Source organism: Trematosphaeria pertusa (assembly GCF_010094035.1).
Source record: "Trematosphaeria pertusa strain CBS 122368 unplaced genomic scaffold BU26scaffold_4, whole genome shotgun sequence".
NCBI classification, from domain to species: domain Eukaryota; kingdom Fungi; phylum Ascomycota; class Dothideomycetes; order Pleosporales; family Trematosphaeriaceae; genus Trematosphaeria; species Trematosphaeria pertusa.
In genome coordinates, this window is record NW_022987215.1 from 1,700,831 (window position 1) to 1,724,482 (window position 23,652).

The 23,652-nt window shown below is 54.1% G+C and overlaps 9 protein-coding genes across 9 annotated transcripts; 6 read left to right on the forward strand and 3 right to left on the reverse strand.

The window, feature by feature from the left end:
• The first annotated feature begins 609 nt into the window (after positions 1–609).
• On the forward strand, positions 610–3,532 carry BU26DRAFT_254866 (uncharacterized protein). Its single transcript, XM_033821186.1, has 2 exons — positions 610–1,409; positions 1,547–3,532. The coding sequence occupies exons 1-2, from the start codon at positions 886–888 to the stop codon at positions 3,483–3,485; spliced, it is 2,463 nt and encodes an 820-aa protein (XP_033687288.1). The 5' UTR covers positions 610–885; the 3' UTR covers positions 3,486–3,532.
• Positions 3,267–5,826, reverse strand: BU26DRAFT_602700 (uncharacterized protein). Its single transcript, XM_033835373.1, has 2 exons — positions 4,827–5,826; positions 3,267–4,756 (listed from the first exon to the last, which is right to left on the reverse strand). Exons 1-2 carry the CDS (start codon positions 5,453–5,455, stop codon positions 3,580–3,582), a joined length of 1,806 nt encoding a protein of 601 aa, XP_033687289.1. The 5' UTR covers positions 5,456–5,826; the 3' UTR covers positions 3,267–3,579.
• A 136-nt stretch (positions 5,827–5,962) lies between these two features.
• On the forward strand, positions 5,963–6,944 carry BU26DRAFT_529440 (uncharacterized protein; the record flags this gene model as incomplete). Its single annotated transcript, XM_033830898.1, has 2 exons — positions 5,963–6,006; positions 6,053–6,944. The coding sequence occupies 2 exons, from the start codon at positions 5,963–5,965 to the stop codon at positions 6,942–6,944; spliced, it is 936 nt and encodes a 311-aa protein (XP_033687290.1).
• A 4-nt stretch (positions 6,945–6,948) lies between these two features.
• Positions 6,949–7,793, reverse strand: BU26DRAFT_590706 (NAD(P)-binding protein; the record flags this gene model as incomplete). The annotated part of the gene is made up of 2 exons (XM_033834777.1): positions 6,949–7,506; positions 7,659–7,793. 2 exons carry the CDS (start codon positions 7,791–7,793, stop codon positions 6,949–6,951), a joined length of 693 nt encoding a protein of 230 aa, XP_033687291.1.
• Positions 7,794–8,263: 470 nt separating this feature from the next.
• On the forward strand, positions 8,264–10,084 carry BU26DRAFT_452491 (uncharacterized protein). Its single transcript, XM_033824797.1, has 2 exons — positions 8,264–8,410; positions 8,460–10,084. The coding sequence occupies exons 1-2, from the start codon at positions 8,351–8,353 to the stop codon at positions 9,906–9,908; spliced, it is 1,509 nt and encodes a 502-aa protein (XP_033687292.1). The 5' UTR covers positions 8,264–8,350; the 3' UTR covers positions 9,909–10,084.
• A 1,347-nt stretch (positions 10,085–11,431) lies between these two features.
• Positions 11,432–13,558, forward strand: BU26DRAFT_516955 (uncharacterized protein). Its single transcript, XM_033828453.1, has 3 exons — positions 11,432–11,596; positions 11,651–12,350; positions 12,404–13,558. Exons 1-3 carry the CDS (start codon positions 11,487–11,489, stop codon positions 13,487–13,489), a joined length of 1,896 nt encoding a protein of 631 aa, XP_033687293.1. The 5' UTR covers positions 11,432–11,486; the 3' UTR covers positions 13,490–13,558.
• A 282-nt stretch (positions 13,559–13,840) lies between these two features.
• BU26DRAFT_516958 (ribosomal protein S14) lies at positions 13,841–14,475 on the forward strand. Its single transcript, XM_033828454.1, has 3 exons — positions 13,841–14,074; positions 14,206–14,305; positions 14,410–14,475. The coding sequence occupies exons 1-3, from the start codon at positions 14,013–14,015 to the stop codon at positions 14,416–14,418; spliced, it is 171 nt and encodes a 56-aa protein (XP_033687294.1). The 5' UTR covers positions 13,841–14,012; the 3' UTR covers positions 14,419–14,475.
• A 507-nt stretch (positions 14,476–14,982) lies between these two features.
• BU26DRAFT_529444 (putative polyketide synthase) lies at positions 14,983–21,539 on the reverse strand (the record flags this gene model as incomplete). Its single annotated transcript, XM_033830899.1, has 3 exons — positions 14,983–15,071; positions 15,126–21,184; positions 21,247–21,539. The coding sequence occupies 3 exons, from the start codon at positions 21,537–21,539 to the stop codon at positions 14,983–14,985; spliced, it is 6,441 nt and encodes a 2,146-aa protein (XP_033687295.1).
• An 819-nt stretch (positions 21,540–22,358) lies between these two features.
• On the forward strand, positions 22,359–23,400 carry BU26DRAFT_502781 (uncharacterized protein; the record flags this gene model as incomplete). Its single annotated transcript, XM_033826656.1, has 4 exons — positions 22,359–22,361; positions 22,425–22,475; positions 22,648–22,829; positions 22,893–23,400. 4 exons carry the CDS (start codon positions 22,359–22,361, stop codon positions 23,398–23,400), a joined length of 744 nt encoding a protein of 247 aa, XP_033687296.1.
• Positions 23,401–23,652: the final 252 nt, after the last annotated feature.

The window sequence follows — 23,652 nt, forward strand, 5'->3', positions numbered from 1 at the left end:
TTATCTTCATATTCAGCTGCACCAAGTGTGCTTACTGTAGTATATACTTATGATTCTCTGACATCTGCACCGTCTCCCCTAAGAAGATCTACCAGCGGTCCGCACTCCGCCAGAGCCTAAATGCATGGACGAACCCGGCGTTCTGAGTATTAATAGGCCTACATGAAGCATAGTTTCATCGGCCGTGCTAGGACCTCGTTCTTCTGGCGCGAAAAGTAACGTACTACTGTTCCAGCGCTGTTTTAATGCGGAAAGTGGGGTGAATGCTTCTAGCACGTGACCCACTCTGCCAAGCCCCGCTTGTAATACTTACATAATCTATGCCTCCGTTCCACCCCCACCGAAGGTGAGTAAGCAGAGCAACAACAACGCCCTCTCACCTTAACACCCAAACTTTATAAGGTAAAAAGTACCTAGCTGTATAGAGTAGTGCGCAAAGAGAAAGACTTTTTAATTTTATAAAGAAATTACAGCGTTCTGTTGAGCGGGAGAGCGTTGTTGTTCTGCTAAGGTAAGCAGAAAATAGTCTTTTTTTTCGGTGGGTTGTTCCGACTTCGCGCCTGGTGTGGAATTGTCCAGATATACCGAAAGATATCCTAGAGGCCTTCGTGCATGCATACAATGGCACGTATAGTTATCTGTACGGTCGGTTTTCCAAGGTTAAGTGTAGTACGAGGCCCTTCGATCCGGAGAATTCCCTCTATCCATCTGCAGGCTCAGGCTTCAGCTGAAGTGGCTGTGCCGATCGATGTGTTGGCTGCCAGCCTAACTTCAAGACTTCCGTCTGTTTTCCCTCTCCACGATACTACTACCTCGTCCTTTGACGTCCATTCATTGCACATTCCCGTTGTTTCTCTGAGACGAGGTTAAGGCGATGATGCTGAAATGGAGCCGCTCATCGCCCTCAGCCTTGCGGGAAACATCTTGCAATTCATCCACACCACTAGGCAGCTAATCTCGACGACCCGAGATATTGTCGACAAGGGAAGGAAAAAGGAACACCTCGAACTCGAATTGATCGCGCGGGATCTACAAGAGCGAGCAGATCGCATTACCGTCCCCGTCCCTGCCTCCTCCGCAACAGGCGAAGATGGCAATGACCAGTCTCTCCTGCATCTTGGGACTCAATGCAAAAGCATCGCGACGGAACTTCTCGCGGTTCTGGAGAAACTCAAGCTCCGAAAAGGCGGCAATAGATGGGATAGTTTTCTACAAGTGCTAAAGACGGAGTGGAAGAGCTCGGAGATCGATGCGCTTCGCCAAAGACTGGAGCGTATTGCGGAAGCTGTCAATGCGCGGTTCACGGAATCTCAACAGCGCAAAGTGCTTGTGCGCTTAGATGAGCTGCATGTGGAGAATCTCCGTCTTGAGATGTCTCGAGCGTCCGACATAGTGGATCTGAAAACAAAGTACGTACGCTCTCATATTATACCCGCTAGCATATCTCTTTTTTTTTTGCCTGCTAGAGCATCTCTCCCGAAGGCCTTTAGCGATGCTCGTTCTTTGAAACAACGGCATATACTAATGTGTGCTGCCACACTCGCAGGTTCGACAGGCTGTTTGACGGAATTAACAAGAGAGGGAAGAACGATTCTGATGGGGGAAGACTCGCTCAAATCATGTACGAAGCCTCCTCTACGGGACTACAGTATTGCGCAGAGCAAGTCATCCTCGAAACCATCCGGTTTGATCGCCTAGAAGACCGCTACGCCAACATCTCCGCAGCCCATCGCAGCACCCTGAAATGGCTCTTCGGTGATCCAGAGGGTGGGCAGCGACAGCTCTCTTCTGCAACGTTTGTTCAGTGGCTGGAGTCCGACGATGACCTTTACTGGGTTTCCGGAAGACCTGGCTCCGGAAAATCTACTTTGATGAAGTTCCTCTACACCGAACCGCGGACCCAAGCTTACCTGAAGACCTGGGCGAACGGAGATCAGGTCATCTCCGCGGAATACTTCTTCTGTAAGCCAACTAACCGTAGGAATATCATTCTGAGACATGCTAATTGTAACGTCATGTTAGGGAATGCGGGAAAGAATGTCCTGCAGAAATCGCAAGAGGGCCTTCTCCGGTCCATTGTTTACCAGATACTGAGGAAACGCCCAGATCTGATTCAAACACTATTCCCAGAGCTCTGGCGTCTCTGCAACTCGCCCAAGGACTGGGAAAGTCGTGAGCCTGTGCTGAGGGCAAAGGCTGCGCTCCTTCTTGATCTTTCAGGCCTCCTCGGCACCCTGAGTCGCACCTGTCAACTCCTCACCCATTCCAAGACGCGGTTCTGCTTCTTCCTCGACGGGCTAGACGAATACGAAGGAAACTCAGGGGACGTCATCAAATTGATCGGCGAGCTACGAAATCTACCGTCCGTGAAGATATGTGTCTCCAGCCGGCCATGGAACGAGTTTGAGGAGGCATACGGAAAACGGAGTACCGCGAAGCTATACATGCAAGACTTCAATGGACAAGATATCAGTGGATACATTTACGATGTCTTTTCCAATGACGAATACTACCAAGAACTTGAGGATAAGGATACGCAAGGAAGAGCCTTAGTTGAAGAGATCGTCGACGCAGCGAAAGGCGTTTTCCTATGGGTCGTCCTTGTTGTTCGTTCATTTCAAGAGGGACTTCGGAATGGAGACAGCATTCAGCTGCTAAAGGAAAGGCTTCGCACGCTTCCGAGAGATCTGAATGGGTACTTCGAGCGGATTCTTTTCCATGATGTGGATGACTTCTACCGTCGAGAGGCCGCGCGAATGTTCTTCGTCACTCTAGAGGCGAAAGAGAACTTACCTTTGCTAGCTTATTGGTATCTGGGCGAAGCCATCCCAGCGGAGCGCAGACCAATGACTATGCAGCAGACGAATAAGCGCGTGAAGGATATAAAGAGGAGGCTTATTGCTTCCTGTAAGGGACTTCTGGAGCCACACTATCAATCGCCCGACATTCTTGAGGATCCATTGCCGTCCGCCATACTCTTTAATGAGAAAGTCGACTTCCTCCATCGTACTGTGCGCGATTATCTTGAGCTCCCTGGAACAGAAATCCTCATCCGACGCTGGATTCCACGCGATTTCGACCCTCACGAAGCCATCTGCAAGGCACTCTTCTGCCAAGTCAAGACATCACCGTGTGAGCCGGAATATTTTGGCCCAATCTCGAGGCTTCAGAGCATCTTCCTTTACCATACTTCCAAATCACCCAAGCGCAGCGCTGAACTGGAGAACCTTGAGCCTCAAATGCGTGGGATGGTGGATAGTTACGAAAGGAGAAAGAAAGAAACTACGGGCCAAACGTCAGGCCTTGATGCGGATAGTCAACTAACAACAGCTGGGAGATCACGGGACGCGCAAACTACCCTCGCGATCCCGAGTTTCGTTCCCAAACCCGAGGATACTAGCCCTTCAGACACCGGTCCACCGAAGGGAAGATCGTTGTCTCTTTTCAAACGCTTGGCATCGAAATTGGGACGGAAAAAGGGTTGAGCAGAGGAATAGTAATGGGCTTGTTGGTGCTCGCTTGGAAGCGAAGCATAGTCGATGGTGACTAAATTATATCATTTCAGTCGTGCGGCGTGCTCTAATACACCATGAATTCTCCTTCTGGAATGTCTTCAAGCCCTGCTGTCTCATACTGCATCATCCCATGCACATAAGCTTCCCCAATATTCTTGTAGCCCATGGGGGTCTCACGGATTGGCCTGAAAATAACCGGTACCCTGTTCCCGTGCAAGACACAAACGAGATCGCCGCTCTTTGCATCCTTCGGCACAAGGCAAAGGCGCTTGCTTTTAGTAACAGCAAGTCTCCTGTCATGCGACTGGTAACACGCAGCGTAGAATATTCTGATAGTGTCCGTCAGAGGCACGTCTTCGTCCTCCAGATAGTTGAGGAACTCTTTTACTTGCTGAACGCGCTCGGCGGGACTGCAATCTTGACGCTCCCAGACATGGTTAGAACCCTTTGCTTGAATGGTGTCCGCGAATTCTAGCAATAAGTCGGCCTCCTTCTTGAGAGAGCGAATGTTTCCAGTAACGAACGCGTACCACTCGTCAAATACGTAGGAATTACTGCCATTTACGTTGTAATGGTCGCACGGGCGGCGGGCCGGGAGATAGCTAGATACCCCTAGAAGTGTATCGGCTACGAGGCCGGTACACTTCAGGGTGTTTGGCTCTGCTTCAGACAGAAAGTAGGAAGCGTGGACCTCATGTTCCTTCGTTGCCGAGAACGTGCTCTTCGGATGATTCAGTAGGAACCGCGTGTAAGGGCGATCCCAGTTGATTGCCCAGGATTCTGTAGTTCTGTCGAATTGAGGCTGAGGCATTCCGCCTAGGAGGCTGAGGCTGATGAGACTCTTGGAATCGTCGTTTAGGAATTTCGAAGTGTTGGCAAAGACCACCGGGTCCGTGTGATAGTCTATTCCCAGTCTGACGGACACTTCCGGGTGGAGCAAATGGATGATCGTATACGGGGCATTAACATAGTCACTTAGATAAGTAGTAGCTGCGCTACAGTATCGGAAGGCCAAGAGAATTTCGGCGCTCGTTGGTACTTCCGCATGCATACTGTGGAAACGAAGTCTCAGAGCCTCGCATATGATCACGTTAATCGCTCCTTTGGGTCCAGGTACAGAGCCAGTGTTGAAGAGTACGCATAATAGTAAAAAGTCCGCAAATAACGTCCAAGGAATCTCGCTCTCGCCACGAAGGAGTACAAGGTTCGGTGAGGTAATGAAATCCGTCAAAATCCATGCTCTATATATAATTGAGTCAGCTAACTAGTATCAACAAAGCTACATAAGAGCTGGAAAGCGAAAAGTCTCACCTCGTGAAGTAAGTGTCGCTTAGGATTTGGTCTAGGCATTCCCAGTCAACCTCGGGGGCGGCTTGCGTTGAAGCCCGGAATCTCTGAAGACCTTCGGGTCCAACTTTGATACGCGATCGAGTATGGTCCACATCTGAAAACGATATGAAGTCCTGCATAGAATCCACAAGGTTGCACATAGTGTCTCTTAATACCGGAAACCCAGGCAGAGGGGACCTCCCCAACCAGCAGAGAGTACGTGTAGCCTTTACATAGATTTTCGGCATCCATTGGATTGTAGCCCTCGTTTCCACAGCATCTTTCTGATTGATAGATATGGCGTCTATCCAAATCAAGGGACAGCGCCGTCGCCCGTGCGCAAGTAACAGTCCACGCATCGTTACCAAGAAATCGTTGAGATTCGAGCCGATCCCGATATGTGCACCTTCGCATAATATGTCCTTTGGGGGGGTGGTTAGAGGCCCCCATGCGTATGAAAGGGCTTCATATGCTGGAGGCTTATCGAGGGAGTATGTGTGCAATCGAATGTGTACGTTGTCGACAATTGGTAAGATTTCGACGAGGCGAATCTCTCTCTCTTCGAGATTTAGGGGTCGATACTCATATCGGTTTTGCTTGGTACCTTCCATTATGACTCCGGAGGAAAGTAGGGCGGCATTGGCGGCATGAGAATGTCGTGCGCATGGAGATGGCCCCTGGAAGCGTACCAAGTGTCCGGCCGACCAAACAAGGTTGTGTTGGTGGAGCTGCTACGATTCGAGGCTGCCGCTGAGCAACCCACGTTACGAATTTCGAAGATTATACAGGAGCTTCAGTGTGCTCAAGATGGTGTATTGTTGGACATCGGGAAGGAAATGAGCTGAGCTGGGCTGGAGAGGATGATGGGCAGCAGGGGGCGGAGAGATACCGTCGCTTGAGGCTTAGAAAGAGGGTACAAGGAAGGTGCAGCAGAGAATATGGGGTAGAGATTGGCAGTGTGTCTTCGCGACGTGGAGCCCGGAGTGCTGACTATTTCAATCACGGAAAGCGGGGTGAATTGTCTCACATGTGACCTGGTTCCGCCAAGTGCTGCTTATATAAGCATACCCCCACGTCAAAATTCCATTCAGCGCTTCAAACACTCTAGAACAGCCGCAATGCCGCACAAACACAAGCGGAAAGCCGACAGCGACGAGTCGCAGTAAGTCATGTTTGACAGCGCCCTATTTGGCATGCTAAGTAATCAGCTATGACCTTCCGCCCTCATCGCGCGCCGCACCTCTCCCGGCCGGTAAAGCTCGCGCGCCGAACCCAGCACCACGGAACAAGAAGCGCAAAGTGAAGAATGTAGACGGCTATGGCGCGGACGATACACCTAAAGCCTTCGCACGGCTCATGGCATTCAAGACTACAGGCAAACGACGTTCGGCCCTCGATGATGGCGCTCCCAAGCCCAAGAAACAGAAACAACAGCAGCGGAAAGCCGCAGAAGAAGCCGAGCAGGAAGCGACCTCGAATAGTGAGATTCAACCGCACGCAGAGCTGAAGATCATGCCCGGCGAAAAGCTCTCCGAATTCCGGCAGCGTGTCAATGCGGCCCTACCGCTTACCAGCATATCGCGCAACACCAAGAAATTCGCGGGCCTCAGCGACCACAGAGTCACAAAACACGAGCGCAGGCTGAAGAAGCTGCAGGAGGGCTGGCGCAAGGAAGAAGCACGGTTGCGCGAGAAAGAGCAGGAAGAGCGCGAGTTGGCGGAGGAAGAAGACGACGAGATCAACGACTTGTGGGAGGACAGGACTGCCGATGTCTCTACCATCACCGGCAACAAGGGCAAAAAGAAGAAAGGGAAGCGGAAGCTCGTGGTTGGGGAGGTTGACGATGGACGGATCGACGAGTGGGAAGACCTGAAGAAGAGGAGGCAAGAGAGGAAGGGATTACATGATGTCGTGCAAGCGCCGCCGACCTTTGAAAGAGTACCGAGGGAGATATTTAAGGTAAAAGAGGGGGCGAGAGTCAATGTGGGGAACGTGCCAAATGCTGTAGGCAGTTTGCGAAAGAGGGAAGAATTGGGAGTCGAGAGGCAGGGCATAATTGAGACGTATAGGCAGCTGATGGCTGCGAAGAGGGAAGGATAGCTATCTAATGGCTCCTCAGTAGCTTTGCCAACCTGCCAAATGCCTCCTCCCTCCTCTCCACAATCTCACTAAATTGCTCCTTGCTTGATCCACCGACACTTCCGATAATGACGTTCTCCTTTCCGCTCTCCAACTCCTTCCACGCCTCATCCGTAAACCGCTCCACCGGCATACCCATCTTCCTCCCCACCTCAGCTCCTACTTCTGCATCATGCAGCTCTGTCTGCACAAGCGGTGGACTCAAATGCATAACCCTCACATTCGTATCACGCAGCTGCTCGCGCAGACACATGATGAAGGCATCAAGGGCGGCTTTGGAGGCGCTGTATGCGGGCATGGTGTACGCTGGGACGAGGCTGATCTGCGTCCCGGTGTAGATGAGTCCTGAGTTTCCTTCTTTCCCGAGCAGATAGGGAAGGAAGGCGTGGGTTAGGGCGACGAAGGAGGTGAAGTTTGTGGTTATTTCGCGGTTGAAGCGCGGGAGGTTGACGGTGGAGGGGTGGGAGAAGTCGCAGCGGTGTTGGATGCCGGCGTTGAGGAAGACGGCGTCGATTGAAGGGTGCTGGTTGAAGGCACTGTGGCCGGTTAGCTTGCCTTTGGCTTCGTAGAGGGATGAAGGGTGTATCTCTACTTTTCGGCGAAAGCGGGGATGGAATCTAAGTCTGCGATGTCGAAGACTAGGCTGGAGGCTTTGTCTGAGCCGTGCGTAGATACGAAGGAGTCTAGTCGGTCTTTGCGCCGGCCGACGGCGGTTACGTTAATACCCTGGCTGATGAGGTGGTCCGCCATGGCGGCGCCAATGCCAGAGGTGGCTCCAATAAGGAGGACGTGCTTGTATGGGAAGGACATTGTGGTGGATAGTTATTTGAGGCTAGGAGAGTGGATGAACGAGAAATATTTGTATAGATGTGAGGAATTTGGACTCATACTTATACCTCCGCCGACCGCAGAGCGATGTGCCACAGTGGCAATGAAGCTGAACTATGTCTGCACGATATAGATACCCAAAACGGCAAGGTAGGGCAACACTTAGTCTCTCCGGTCAACCACAATGAGATCGGTGTATGTACGTTTTGGATACCTAATTCGGTCGTGGTTCGCCTATCTACCTAGGTAAGTCGTTCTCTTAGATTAGGCATCGAGAAGCTTTCTGTGACGGAAGGAACTATTAAATTCCGGCCGGATGAAGAAAAGCCAATGATGACATGGCCCCAGGGATGGGCGATAGGTTAGCGTCGAAAAGGTATCCGGATTGGGCTTAGTTTGAGCCACTGGTATGCACCTCTCCACCTCGTCTCTTCTGCCCATCACTCAACAACACTCCGGATGCCGCCGGGGATGATCCGTTATTTTCGTGGACGAGGAGCCCAGTGACCATATCTGCTGCAAGGAGCCAGCCTTGAGAGATGGTATTCCGCGGCAAGCCGTCTAAGGCGTGCCAAAGGTGTCGGGATAGGAAGCTTCGGGTATCTCCCCTTGGGCAACTTTCTTTATAGCCTATGCTCACGCTGTTAGTGTGACCTGCGAAAGCCGACATGCACATCATGCCTTCGTGTTGGGCTCAAATGCACTGGCTACAGAGACACAGAAACCCTGCGTATATCGGACCAGACGCAAGCCGTCCGCTCGAAAGCGCTATCCAAGAGACCTGCCTCCACACCTTCAAAAAGCTCTCAAGCGCCATTCAAGCTGTCTCATCTACCCCTGGATCTACAAGCCCAAGCCAGAGAGCTGTTCTTCGCTTATTACATCGCCGACTTTAGCAAGGGCTGGGATTTCTTATATCCGTACTTTGATCCGAGGTTGGCGCCCGAACATCTGAGCTTGAGCATCGATGCAGCCAGCCTAGCCTTTCTTTCGCACCAAGTATCTTCGCCCTCTGCTAGGAACCTCGGCCGCCAAAAATACGTTGCCGCAATCCACGAACTGAACACCGCGCTGCAGAGCGTCCGGACCGCCCGCAAGCCGACGATATTCGAAGCATCTCTTCTTCTCGACCTCTTTGAGAAGATCACGAACCCAGCTACTGCTTCTGACGGTACCTATCGGGCTCATGTGGATGGCGCAATGGCACTCGTCAAGTTGAGAGGTCTGGGGCACTTTACTGATAATGCGAGTCTGCGAGCTCTGGCAAGACTATCTCTTAACGCGGTGATCTGTTGCCTTAGTAAAGGTGATCCTATTCCGAGCGAAATTTTTGATATCAGGAAACATATTGCGCAGTTCATTGACGTATCGGATCCGAAATGGAGACTCGGTGGGATTTCCATCGAGATGACGGACTTGGTTTCCGAGAGGCCCGACGGTGCCTTAACACCTGACGAAAGAGTTAGGAAATGCATGGAGTTGGATAAACAGCTTGAGCAAGTGGCTCTAGAGGCGTCCCCGACTTGGTCGTATGAGAGAATATTTCTATCTGCGGATGATAAAAGGGATATGGCGCTAGACGGCTTCTACGATGTTTATTCCACTCGGCAGGTCACGCAGATGTGGAACGTACTTCGGCTCATGAGGATCTTGCTCTGCGAAGAGATCATAGATTCTTCCTTGACACCCCCGTCCGGAGAGTATAGCGCCGACCCTAGGTACGCAACCTCCGCAATCGCAAGTATGGTCCAGGAGATCTGCGCTTCCGTTCCCCAGATGACCGATTGCGAAGGCGCGGCGCGACATAAGTTACCACCGTCAGGCGTCAACCGTCAGGGATCAGTCCATACGCATACGACACCACACTTCCTGGATGCTTATATTCTAATATTCAGTCTTTACATCGCTGCATGGTCCCGCAATTGTCCAGAAAGGTCGCGCGATTGGGTCATCGCGCAATTGAGCCGGATTGCTGAGCATTTTGGCGTGAAGGAAGCGGCTATTGTGGTAGAGACCCTCCGGCGACGGGATGAGAAGAGGAGGATAGGGCCTTGGGACGCGTATAGGCTGCTCGGGAGTTATGCTTTTGCAGCATGAGAGGGATCTCCTTCTATCCACATGGAGTGCCTCCTTGTGTGTCTGGGAGCATGCAGGTGGGACTGCGCGTTCGGAATAGAACAAGGCAGCGAAGGCATCCAAACAGCCATTGGGCTGCGGTCCGCAGCCATCGTGCCACCTCTGAGATAGAACTGCAAACGCCCCATCAATCCATGAACGTTGTTCGTGTTCCTCCTCTGGAGTGTAGCGGCGGAGAGTGGCTTGAGGAGAGTTTTCGCTCATCTAAATCCGGAACGCCAAGCGATCTTCTGGCACGTGTTTGCGCCACATCGCCCTAGCCTCCGACTAGGGTTCTAGACCTCATCCTCATCTGTCTTGTACACCATCGGCGAACACAATAGCCGCGGAGCATACCGCTCCGAACTCACCACCTTTTCCCTTCTGCTTTTACACCTCGCTCGCGAATGCGACTCTGCACCCTCGTCAATTGTGGACATGATTCGATGGCTCCAATGCCAAGTAACTTTTCAGCAAGCCCTTCAGCTGGACATGCTCTAGAACTGCCACAAGAGGTTATTCGCTTTCATCTACCAATCTCCTTCGCCCACGACGTACTTCGCTCTCGATCTATACGTTTTCTGCTCTTTCGGTATACTTAGCTCAGCCCCGCAGCTTTCCGACTGCACGTTTCGGGCACCTAGGAATTCTGTGGAGCAAAAATAGCTTTCCCTGCATTCTACGTTACCGTGTATCACACAGCTGCCTGCAAGGTCCGCTCATGCCCTACGGTTAATTGATAGGCGCCCCTCATTGCTTCGTCCACGCAGTTCACTTTAGTTTCGGTTGTGCCTGGACCCGGTTCCTGCTTTCATGATACGGATCCTCCCGTTCTGTCCTTCGTTCGCTTTGTTCGGCGGGTCGGGGGATTCGCCGACATAACTCCCATCTCGCAGCGGGAGATCGACTCACCGGCTTCCTTTTGGACCCTGAATCTCTACCAATGTAACAAGGAGCGGACTAGAATTCGAAATTCTCCTTGGCATCTCAGCCGCTTTCACCGACCAAGTTCCTCTTAGCGCGAAAGCCGCAGGATCTATCCCCCGCGAATGCCCAGAGGTCAAGATCATCGCTTCGACAGCCCCGAATGTGTCAAGCCCATTTGCGAGAAGCTTAGTGTGGCGGCTCCTTGAACGCCAAGAATTCGGATCAGCTGTGAATGCTAAGGAGCAAAGCGGCAGCCCCACTCCTTGTTTCGTTGTTGCCTTTCTCGTCAAGCCTCGCCAAAGCTCTTGGAAGTATTGATGGCTGCACCGACTTGGGTTCTCTAGCCTCGGATCTCACTAACCTCTGTATCGATTTTCTGCCGAAGCTTCTAGACCAGAGCCATTTCCTGGCTTTCAGAAGCTTGTCACAGCGAAAAGATACTTCTAGGTTCTTAGGAAATGGCCAAGTCTCTGACTGTTAGAGGGCATGATACGACTTGGCTAAGAGGTAGAAACGCATTGAACGCAGAGTCGCTGGACGGCGAGCTGAGCAATGGGTATATAATCTCTAATTTCCCACTTCTTTTCCTCTCGTTAGAGTTTCCGTTATCTCAACGCAGACGGGTTCTACAAGATGGCTCGTTTCTCACGCATTGCGTCACTCCTATCCCTAGCCTCGATGGGCTTTGCGGGGACGCCTATCCCAGGTATCATTCCATTATCAGTTACTGGAACTCTTGATAAGTGAGTGCTCCTTTTGCTCCAAGTTGGCCACGTGTAGTTACTGACCTACTTCAGCTGCAACGCCCCCAATGCCGGAGAGTACAATTCTGGGGGATCCATCACGGTGGATGGTTGGAACATCAAAGTCCCAAAGAACCTTATCGTCCAATTTCCTACCGTGTGGAAACCCTTCCCCGAGCTATGCGGTGCCCATGCCGATGGCTACGAGGTCTCGGTATCCGGCAACGTGGTCAACGGCGAGGCCATTGCAGCGCAAGTCTCCGTCAGCGCTGGACTCAGTCTCAGGGGTGGACAAGGATACATTGATACCATCAATATTGCGGCTGGCACCATGAAAATTCGTGGAGGTCCCACAATCCGCATCAATGACCCCAATGGAGTATTCTCGAAGAAGACTGACTCGTCGTTCTTCCCAGTCGATGGTGAAAATCCTAGCGTTACCGCCTTTTCCGGTTTCCCGATGTGTCTGCCTCGATCCGATAACGATGAGAACTGTCCGCAATCGAACCGTCCAAACGGGGCGATTGACTTTAGTGCTCCTGATCCGCTGAAGATGGTCCCTTTCCGCGAGGGAGACTTCATCGAGTATGCCGGGACTAAGAATGGAGGGGAAATATTAGTCTATGAAATCACAGCCATCAACGTCCAAGTCACGACTACCGCGTCCGACACTGTGCCCAACTACATCCGAGTTGAGGATGCGCTTGTCGGCGTCACTGACAACGCAGGCAATGTCGAAGTGGCGGATTTTCGTGTAAGTGATATTGTAACCTTCTCGTGACTACCTCGAGCCTAACACACCGCCAGTTCATCGGCTTCCTCTCCAGTTGCAGCGGCGCCAGCGTCTCCATCAGTGCGATCGAGGTCGACCCCTGCACGGGAGAGGAGAAATTCCGTCAAATCGGAACCGCCACCCCCAAAGCTGGTGATGATCGTTGCAAGTGGGAGGCTCGTCTAGATGTTGCGGGTCGAACCCCATATACACGCGAATACCTAATCAAAGCCAATAACCCGGTTATTGAGACGAAAGATGGCATCAAGGCTGGTCAGTATGTGATGCCGGTGGGTGAATGGATCCAGCCGGAGGTGGACCAGCCTGGTACCGAGCCTCCACCATTCCGCTTCTCGGACATTCGCGGGCTTGTTGAAGGGGATTTCCTCGATGATAAGCAATACGGTCCATTGGATCCGTTCCCCGGGCCGAAGCCGCCTGCACCAGCGAAGACTTGCAGCCCTAGCGATATTCCTTCCAATCCTGACGACCCCAACGCCCCAGCAGCTAGGGAACCGGTTGCCTCTGTTGCGGCAATCACCGCCGTTCAGCGCGTGGGCGGGCAGGTTTTCCTCGTAGCCTCGAATACGGCGGATGGAATTTCGAACAGTGACCTTACCTTCGCCTGGACGAAGACATCTCCTGCCTCGCCATCAATTAGCATCCAGAACGCTGCGCAGCCGACGGCGACTTTTACCGCGCCCACAGTCAATGCAGATACTTCTTTTGACTTCGAAGTCACCGTCAGCCTGAAGTCCGATACCAGCAAGTCTAGCAAAGCGAAGGTTACTGTCAAGGTCAGCAAGACGGCCAACGATGTCGTCACGCTCGACACATATTCTTGGCAGTCTCGACAGTCTGGAACTATTAGTGTGACTTGCCACTCCAATGTGGTCAACGGTGACAACAAGAAGATGACGTTGGTCCTCAACGGCGGCGCTACGTCGCTAAACATGGCCAATAATGGCCCGGGCAAATGGTCTTACAACGCTAGGAGCACGAGGCAGCCGACGAATGTTCAGTGTGTCTCGGACCTGAAAGGGAAGAGCGCACTTGTTACTGCGCCGACGAGGAGAAAGAAGAGAGGCGTGCTGGGACTACACTCTCAGTCGGAGGCGTGAGGTGAGAGCCGTTCTGCGTGTTGATGTCTTTGCCTGCTGCGTTCTCGGGAGTCTATGAGCTTTGTGCTGGGATGATACCGGTCCTTTGAGATAGGCTTCTTACGATCTTTATGACGCGTATGAAACGTTGCTCGATCACAAATGTAATGAATAAACCTTTATCGCAATACCACCCACATCACATGCTTTGAAGACTCGCACAGGCAGCCGTCAACATGCCACATTCGGCAAGTTTCCAATTCATCCCGATAACCGTTGATCGCTGCGGGCTTGGCGGCCAGCACGAGCCACTCGCTTAACTGCCGCATCAAAGTTGTCCCGCCTTCCGAGCCTCCACATCAAGAAACTCCAGCGACACCATCGTGACGACGACGCGAACCCCGACCGACGATACCTGCCTCTGAGTACACAATTCCGTGAGTATTGCCATCTAACACTATCGTCAGCATTTTATCGGGAGGAGGAAGCTGATGCGAAAGTCTAGGAGCGACACCGCAATCTCCAATTTCGTCAACCGCACAAAATGTCTCACGAGTCCGTCTGGTACTCGCGTCCGCGCTCGTATGGCAAGGGAGCCCGCTCCTGGTACGCATATCCCATAATGCCTTGTCCTCCGACGGTTTTATAAGGAATTGGGGTTGAGCACCGTGTTGGAGCGGCGGCAGTGGCCAGAAACAGAGGAATGAGGACAATGATGGCTAACGGAAGTCTTGTAGCCGCGTCTGCACCCACCGCGCTGGTCTGATCCGCAAATACGGCCTTAACATCTGCCGCCAGTGCTTCAGGGAGAAGAGCACTGATATTGGCTTCGTCAAGGTACGGTTACATCATACTCCTGCTCTTCAGTCGCCCACCTCTCGCATCACTACCAGCAGTGAGAATCATGTGATATTGAGGATACATTGGCTAACTCTTTTTAGCATCGATAAACGCCCCACAACTTCGACGGCCAACACGGAGAGGGGAGGAGGCGCGATGATTACATGACGAGCTTGAGTGCACATCGACAGAAAGGGATGGGAAAGGCGGCGGATATGCATTTGCTGGGCTCGTGTTTCTTCCTCGACTATACTACTTCGGTATGCGAAATGGGAGGTGTCGGGTTCGGCTTGATACGAAAATCACAATTCTGAATTCAAAACATCTTCTTGGTGCCGCCAGATGTGCGTGTTGGAAAGGACCGCAACTGCTCCGGTGATATGTGGTGCTGATGTCGCTAGAGCAGCACCGGCACAAGGGCTAAGATAAGTCTATCAACAATCTAATCTGCATCTCGCATTCTAACATTACCAGCGGAAATTCGCAAAGGCAAGTCTGTTCTATTCTATCTTCTTGATGATTCTATCTATTGTTCTACGCGACTAGACAAGGACACTTTTTAACATTAATTTACGCAACAAATGCAACACGCCGACTCCAGTACGCTCCAACGACGATATCATCCATTTCAATTCAGTCATTATTCAATGCGCTCACTTTGGTTGTTCGTCAACTCACTCCACAGCTACCGCTTGTGCTACCGCGTCGACGACGATGGTCCCAACCGCGCCGGAATATGGCGGGCACATCATGCTGAAATGATCTGTAGGACAAGAATCAGCCGATTGAGCATTTTGTAAGGGTGCAGTAAACAAACCTCCATCCACAGTATGCACCGATATGTGATCCCCAAGAAGGGTCTCCCACCCGTTGGTCCCAAACTGCTCGCGCCGACCGTAGAACCACGAATTAAAATAGCGTTCGAAATCCGGCAGTGTCATTTCGCTCAGTGGCTTGTCGATATCGAGGCCTGGGCGGACCATGGCAGCGACAGGGGCATCCTCCCGATTGTCGAGACCGAGGCGCGCCCAGACGACGACCGCCTGCCGCGGCTGGCGGTCGGCGGGGAAGGCGGGCGCATCATACCGGGACAAAGCGCGGCACGTCGCCATGAGATGCGCCTTCTCTTTGACGGAGAGATCCTCGGGGAGGTCGCGGGCGCGATTGATGCCTTCGAATGTGCCAAGCTTGTCGACAAAATCAGTCGTGACGATAGTAGTAGGAATGAGGGAAGGGGCGCGCATATCGAGAATGATAAGCGCCAAAATGGTCTCGCCTTCCCTAGTTAGGCGATGCGCGACCTCGTAGGCGTAGATAGAGCCTGCTGACCAGCCGCCAATGAGGTACGGCCCATGCGGTTGGATCTTGCGGATGGATCGGACAAATATAGAAGCCATCTCCTCGATGGACAGGTCAAACACCTCCGGGCACTCCAGGAATGGCGACTCGAGTCCGTAAATGCGACGGCCCTGCGGAAGCGCGCTCAGATGAATGTACGACTCTACTGTCCCCGACCCGTCGGTAGTCATGAACAACGGAGCTGCGCGAGACCTCGACTGTCCCTGGATCAAAACGGCCCGGGAGACAGCGCTATCGATCTTGTGCTGCCGGGTCGACTCGCTCGTCGTCTTCGCCGCAGGAGTGACAGGAGGATGCGACTTGATCACAGGAGACTGGCTCCGCGGTATTCCTTCCGGTTCCGTCGTCTCCAATGCCCCATCCAACTCCTCTCGTACGGCCGCTACTGTCTGGTGGTCGGCGAAGAAGGCCGCTGGCAATTCGATCTGGGTCTCTTGTTGGAACTCAGATATGATCTTGATGCTTAGCATCGAGTCCAGGCCGATGGACTCAAACGTGGTCGACGGCGTGAGATCGCTGGTTTCGAGGCCCAGCGCATTAGCGAGGAGTTGGAAAAGCTTCTTACTCGGCCCAGCAAGTGCTGGACTCTGCTTCCTGCTCCTACGCTTCGGCGAGGCAGGGGATGCCGCTCGGGTTGTCCGCGCGGGCTCCGTAATATCTTCCAGCTGAGGACTGCCCAGTTCTTTCCCCACTGCAGCTGGAGTTGGGAAGTTGGCGAAGAATGCCGCCGGCAGCTCGACGGCCGTGGCCTTCTGGAAGTCGGCTAGGATAGCGATGCTCATCTGGGAGTCAACACCCATGTCCGCAAACGTCGTGCTGGTTGACTTTTTCAATTCGGCCACGCTGATGCCACTCCGCGCCGCGACCGCGTCAAACAGTTCCGCTGAGAGGTCTACCATATCCGACAAACTGCTTTCCGATGCTGGCGTAGATACAGATGTGGGTGTTGCTGAAGAGCTGCCGCTCTTCACGCGCGGCCTTGGTGGAAGCGCGCGAGCGGAGCCTGTCAGCATTGCGAAGAAGTCTCGCTCGAGCCTCTTGAAGCATATGTCTGTGCAGATTGCGACAAGCTTGTCCTGGCTATCAGTGAGGTACACATCGCATAGGCTGGTCCCAGTTTTGCTATCCTGCTCTCGAATGGTAGTGTAGGCGCGGAACGGCCCAGAGGATGACAGATCGCCCAGGATGCGCAACGACCCGATGTGATTGGCGATGTGGACTTCATTCTTGGGCTTCCGTACGTCTGCGTTGAGCAGGAAACCAGCAACATGGACGAGGGCGTCGATCACGAAAGGGCTGCAAGTAAAGGTGCCCAGATGCACTGAGGGTGTCATTTGGAGGACTATGGCGGCATCGTGAAAGTCGGCCGCCACGGTGGCCTCCTCTACTGCGTGGTAGGGTGCCGAGTAGTCGACTATTTCGGAAAATATCTTGTAAAACAGGCGTCGGTCCATCGCGTGGACCTCTCTGGGACGTAAGGAGGTATTGAGGCTGCGCACTCGTGCCTGGACTAGCGGCTGCATTCGGGACCATGCTTGAGTGCAGGGCGCATCGGGCTGGCTGAGCCGGATGAAACAGGACCCATGCTGCTTCGGAATTCCCTCTCCGCGCTGGGACAAGAAGCGAACTGAGACGATGTCGGTGGATTGGTCGAGCTCTGCTTCCACCCAGAAGCGTGGTGCTTCATCATCTTCACGCAGCACCAACGGGTTTTGCATGCTCAGACTGGACAGCTCGTATGTGGCCAAAGATGTGTTTGGTACATTGCGGCTCTCTTTTTCGAGGTATGCTGCGGCAGTGTACGCCATATCGATGAAGATGCTTGCCGGGCAGATAGCCACGCCATCGACGACGTGACCGCCGATGGCCTTCGCAAGCTCATGCTTGGACAGGTCGGCCGTAAACGTCGCCAGTACTCGGGTCCCATCCTTCCGCAGCTGCTCGATCGAATGGAGGCATGTAGAGGAGAGTCTTGAGCCGGCCAAGGGCGAAGTTCGCGGGACTCCGTCGGGCGTGCTATTAGGCGCAGCAGTGCTATTGTACGAGAACCAAAAGCTTTTGTTTTCGAATGCGTACGTTGGCAGCCCACTCAGTAGGCGGAGGTGTTCGAGATGGTCCTTGTGGAATTCCGCCCACGCTATGGGGAGCTGTGCGCGATGTGCGGCGGCAAGGCACTGAGAAATAGACTCCCACTCGTCACGCCCGCGACGTAGACTGGGACATGTGCTCGGGCTCACTCCCTGGAGCGAAGAAGCCATAAGACCAATACATACGGGATGGGGTCCGACCTCGACGACGAGCGACTGATCCTGAATCAGCCCTTCTGTTTGGCACGCACGTACCGCATCAAGGAACGCAACCGGCTCGCGAGTATGGCGACGCAGGTAGTGCGCGTTGAAGACACCGTTGTCGCCGGGCTGCACGATCCGACCGAGCAAAGTAGACGCCACCGGAACAGTGGGCGGGTGGAAGTTGACACGCGATGCGGTCGATTCGAGCTGGTCCAGGACAGGATCCATCTGGCGGGTGTGGAATGCGTGCTGGACGCGCAAGCGCGTAGTCGCCGCCTTTCCATCCGATTTCAGATTGACTTCGAGCGCCTCGATGGCGGTGAGGGGACCACCGACGACAGTGCTGGACGGGCCATTGATGCAGCATATTTCGCATCCCAGTGTGGCCGCTGAATCCCGTAAACGGTACTTGACTGTATTTGCGGGGAGAGCGACAGCCACCATGCCTGCCTCCGATGGCCGGCACTTGGTGAAGATAAGTGTAGCACGCTCGTAGGCCAAGGCGAGCGCGTCGCCCACTGACAGCACACCAGCGATACAGAGAGCCGCATATTCGCCCAGACTATGTCCGATGAGCAGTGTCGGGCGCAAACCGAGTGACTGCCAATATCGTGCGAGGGCGATCTCGAGGGCAACGGTCGCTACTTGCAAGTCGCGCTCGATGGTGGCTGCACCTGTTGATGTCACGTCTCCCGATCCGCAGATGATGTCGAGGAACTGGCAGTCTAGCCCCTGCGCGTTACAGAGGCGCTGGTACGAGTCGAGCAGGCGACGGAACGTGGGCGACGTACGATACAGCGTGCCGCCCATGCCCACATGCTGCGCGCCCTGGCCCGTGAAGGCGAACACCACCGATGATGCCTTGGTAGCCGGTGGCGGCGTAGGCTGTTCCAGCTGACGCAGAAGCTCTGCGGTGGACGCGGCCACATACGCCTCGCGGTGCATCTGATGCATGCGCCGGGCAGTGGTCGTGTAGGCCAGGTCAGCTAGCCGGATGTCCGGGTGCCCCTTGACGTATTGCTGTAGACGACGTTTGTTCGCGTCGTGTGCCGCCGTAGTGCGGCCGGACGTAACTACAACATGGTACGTTCGTCCGTCTAGCTGTGACGGCGGCGGCGCCAGGGCGAAGGACGGAGCATCCTGGAGTAGCAAACTCACGTTGCCTCCGGCGGCGTCGAAGTTGTTGACGAAGACGTAGCGAGGCGTCGTTCCATCCCGTAGCCATGCCTGGCCATTGGCGAGTTGTATGCCATGGTCTAGGAGGGGAGTGAGGTGCGGGTTGAGAGTAAACGGCTGGCCGGGTTGTGGGGGGATGGTATCGCGCTGGAGGATGAGAATGGCCTTGATCATGGACACGACGCCCGCTGCAGCCTCGCTATGTCCAATGCAAGCCTTGACAGCACCGACAATGAGCGGCTTCGCCCGCTGCGACTCCGCGAAGACCTTCTGCACCGCTGCCATCTCGACGCGGTCACCCGCTTGCGTTCCCGTACCATGCATTTCGACAAAGCCCACATCATGTGGGCGCACCGCTGCCTGCCGCAGTACGCGACGATAAAGGGCCTCCTGAGCGCGCTCACCAGGGTACGTGATGGAGCCAGCGCCAGCGTTGCAGTTGCGAGCGGCGCCGGCGAGGACTGCGAGGATATTGTCCTTTGCCCGGACCGCGTCTGCCAGGCGCTTTAACACTACGACGGCGACGCCCTCGCCACGACAGTATCCGTCAGCGCGATCCGAATACGTCTTGCAGGCACCCGTAGGCGAGAGGAAGCCCCCTTGGCTCAGACCGGCAAACCACTCAGGGGCATTGAGCAGCGTGCCGCCTCCCACTACGGCCGCGTCGCATTCGCCCGTCGTAAGCGCATCGCGGGCAAGGCAGAGGCCTGTGGCACTTGAGGAGCAGCCCGTATCAATGCTGAAGAAGCCGCCGGCCCATTGGAAGTAGTGACATAGGCGCCCGGGCGCGAAGCCGCGGTTGACTCCTGGCAAGAAGTGTGTATCGATGCCTTGTTGCTCGTTGATTGCCTTCCAGTCATCCGTCGTCTGACCGAAGTATGTGGCGATCCGTGGCGGATTCTGCTCGCCACCAGCAGCTGCGGCAGGTCCGTAACCAGCCATCTCCAACGATTCGTATGTCGTCATAAGCAGCATGCGCTGCACCGGGTCCATCTGTAGTGCCTCGCGAGGCGAGATGTTAAACAGCCGATGATCAAAGTCGCCGGGCTTCTTGATGAAACACCCATGGCGCGCGAAGAGCGCATTGTGCTTCGAGCGAGATGGATCGTAGAAGTCATCTACGCAGAAGCGTGATGACGGAATCTCCTGGTGGGTCGTCGTCCCAGTGTCCAATAGGCGCCAGAACTCGTCCAGCGTGTCGCTTTCAGGAAATCGTCCAGACATTCCAACCACAGCGATTGCATCCGGTGGTATGCTCCCGACATCCTCGCCAAATGGCTTTGGGCATGGCGCCGATTCCTCAATGTGGAGAACCTGACCGTGTTGTTGGAATATGTATCGCACTTCGGAGGCATCCCAGGTCGAGCCGACTGTCGTAAGCACGACGTCAGACTTGCCTGTCTCTTGGAGTGCCACTGCTACGGCTCGAGCTGTTTCTTCGATCTGTAATGGCTTGTGGACGATCTCGGAAACTGCGAGGCGCAATAGCTCACCGAGAGTTGTGGCCGCGGGCCATCCGGTGAGAGAGTGGGCTGAATACATCGGTCTTTCAGCGGTGTATGTATCGAGGCATGGAGAGACGCCCACTATCCGAGCGGCATCGACCGGCGGAAGATGTGAACAGTACATAGGACACCGGATAGGTGTAGGAGGGGATGTAATGGCTTTGGCAAAATCCGGTGTCCGTGCAAGGGCGTCCAAGGTAGAGGGCGGCCCGAACACGACCACGCTCGCCGGTAAGACTTGGCCGATATATGCGCGGTGGAGTGGTCGTAGCGTGTCGTTGGCCTTTTCTACTCGCTCTCGGAGCTCCTCCTGGCTGAAGCCGGAGACGACGCGCGCCCATTCGCCGTCCGAATCTTCAATGTCCCTGGCGGTCCGTTGCAAGTCAATAGCCAGACGGAAGGCAATAGCGACCGCTTCCAAGCCCAAGGTGACGATTGCATCTGCATTGCTGGCCGTAGCGGCAACGGCCGCCGCTATCAATCCAACACCGAATCCAACAGGAAGCGACGTGGCCGACAAGATTGAAGGAGTTTCCTCTGCAAGCCTAGGATCATGTCAGTTCAAACTTCAAGTGGACCAACTTTAGCCTAGGCGTGAACGACGTACACTACCAACTGGCCGATCTGAATCGTCGTAAAGAGGATTATTTCGGCGACCACACTTGAACGATGCCGCCTGACATGTCGCTCGGCGAGCTCCACGAGATCCTCGAACTCGCCAATGCTCGCCCGTTCAGAGCCATCCAAGGCAACGGCCTGTTCATGGACAACGGCCGAAGCCGCATTGAGGAAGGTGCGGAGCTGGGGACGCGTCTTGGACCGCACGTTTAAGTCGTGCGTTGCCCCCAGTAGGTCCGTCTGCTCGTGTGGGAAAAGGACGACATGATTGCGAGAAGCCATAGCGGAACCAAGTCTGTTGCTTGAAGAGAGCATAAGCAGACTTCTCCTGATTGCTGGGGCAGTCAAGGAGAAGAAAGAGGAGGCAGAAGTCATCGTTGTACCAGCATATATACGACTCGCGTGGAGAAGGCTTATCTCGCACGGCGAGGGCTTACGGCGATCTATCCTGATGAAGATGACTCCGAGCACTTCATCGGTGAGTGTTGTGCACTGGAGATGGAGCCGGTGTACGCGTGTCTTGCTTCAATGGTTTCATTCTTTCGCCAGACACATTCAGCGGAGGGATGGCCAAGGCTTTGCTCCGTGCTCACCACGCCGGAATCCTGGCCACTTGCTAATGTCGGGACCAGAAGTTGGTCCGGTTCGGACCCCATTCTGGAGACTTCATGTTGAAGACTCGTTCATGCTGGTAACTATCACTGGACTCGTAGGCCTCCATAGGCTGGGCAGCTGCTTCTGGAAGTCCCGAGTAGACTGGTACGTGCGAGCGTGGAAGCAGGCAATCAGAGTGATTCACTTCTTATCAGCTCGCCTTCTCCAGATGGGGAATGTAAGCTTATATCTTAGCTGAGACGGTGTATAGGGTGGAGTGGAGAGCAGTGTTTCGTTCTCTGTGCGACAAAGACGTCCTATGCTGGGGTTCGTTGCAGTGTTCAACGTTAAGGATTCCACAATCAACTGAAACCGCATAGATGCTTGTAAAAATGGCACGAATGCCTGTTACTGCACAGATACGGGCGAAAACTGACATGTATACCTGGCGCTTCAAAGGATCACCCGGAGTGTTGACATGAAGTGAAGTGCTTGCTTACTTCAACGATGGTTAGCTCGGGTCGGCCCGGCGTAGAAGGCGCACCACGCCACAGCCGCTGCCAACTTCACTAGTACGGTGTCGCGGCCACCACGAGGATTAAGGCTAATTCAACACGAGCACAGGTACGAAGCGGCGTTACACTAGTTTCATTAAAGCTGAAGAAGAAGGCCGCACAAGGAACATAAGGGAAAAGGGTGCCGTTTAGCAGAATGAAGGTCGCTGTCTTCTTTTCCTGGGTACCGGAGTCAACCCACTATTTCATTAACGCCTTGCAATATCTGACAGTTTAATTAGTCAACCACTACCACGGCCATGATTGAATCGGATTCCCTTACGACAGCGACTGCAGCGGTGGATATCGCTAAGATCGCCAACCTCCTCAAGCGCGAGCGCTTCCATCGTGACACCGCCCAATGGGACCTGTGCCGTGCCGCCTACCACCCCAATGCGTCTAAGACGTACATTAATGTTGCCTGGTATGTCCTATCCCATACTCTTTTCTGTCTATCCTATAGCTAATCCACGTGGATGCACACCAGGTACGAGGGCGATATAGATGGATTCCTAAGCCGATCGGCGAAAGTGCATCAGGGCAAAGTCAACATTATCCACACCTCCTTCGACCCCGTCTCCATCCACGTCAACGGCCACCGCGCCATCAGCGAGGCCTTCTGCCTCGTCACCAGCTCGCTGACGCTCGGCGGCGTCGACTACGAATTAGCTTCGCACATGCGTCTCGCGACTCGGCTCGAGAAGAGCTCCGATGCCGCCGGGCAATGGCACATGCTCAGCCTGGAATCCACCTATGTGCGCGACCGCCTTGTCAGCTGCTTCCCAGGAGTCAATGTGGGGGACTCACCGCTCACCATGACCGAGGAGGTGCTTGCGTATCCTAAGAGCTACCGCCATCTGGCCTTTGTCATGCTGAATCGGGGCTTGGCGCCTCGACTAGACCTGCCCCATGAGGATGACCAGGAAAGCGTCCGAGCGGTGCTGGATAGAAACCGTGTGTTTCTCGCTGGAGCTGAGGAAATTCATAAGAACTGACCTCGCGGAGGACTGGGGGATTCATGCGCGGCTTGATAAGACATGTGGAGCAACGCCCCGGGCCGCACCAAATGTAGAATGAGTTGCATAGGATTTACACAGCCAAGGCTACGTTCTCAACAGATTGTACATGCACGTGTGTGTGGGGGGAGTACCGATTCCGTATCCTATGCTGTGCCTTATCGTGCTCGACTTTTCTCGGCTGACAAGAGAATGCAATCGCCACCCCAGCTCAGTGTGTAGGTAGTAGCC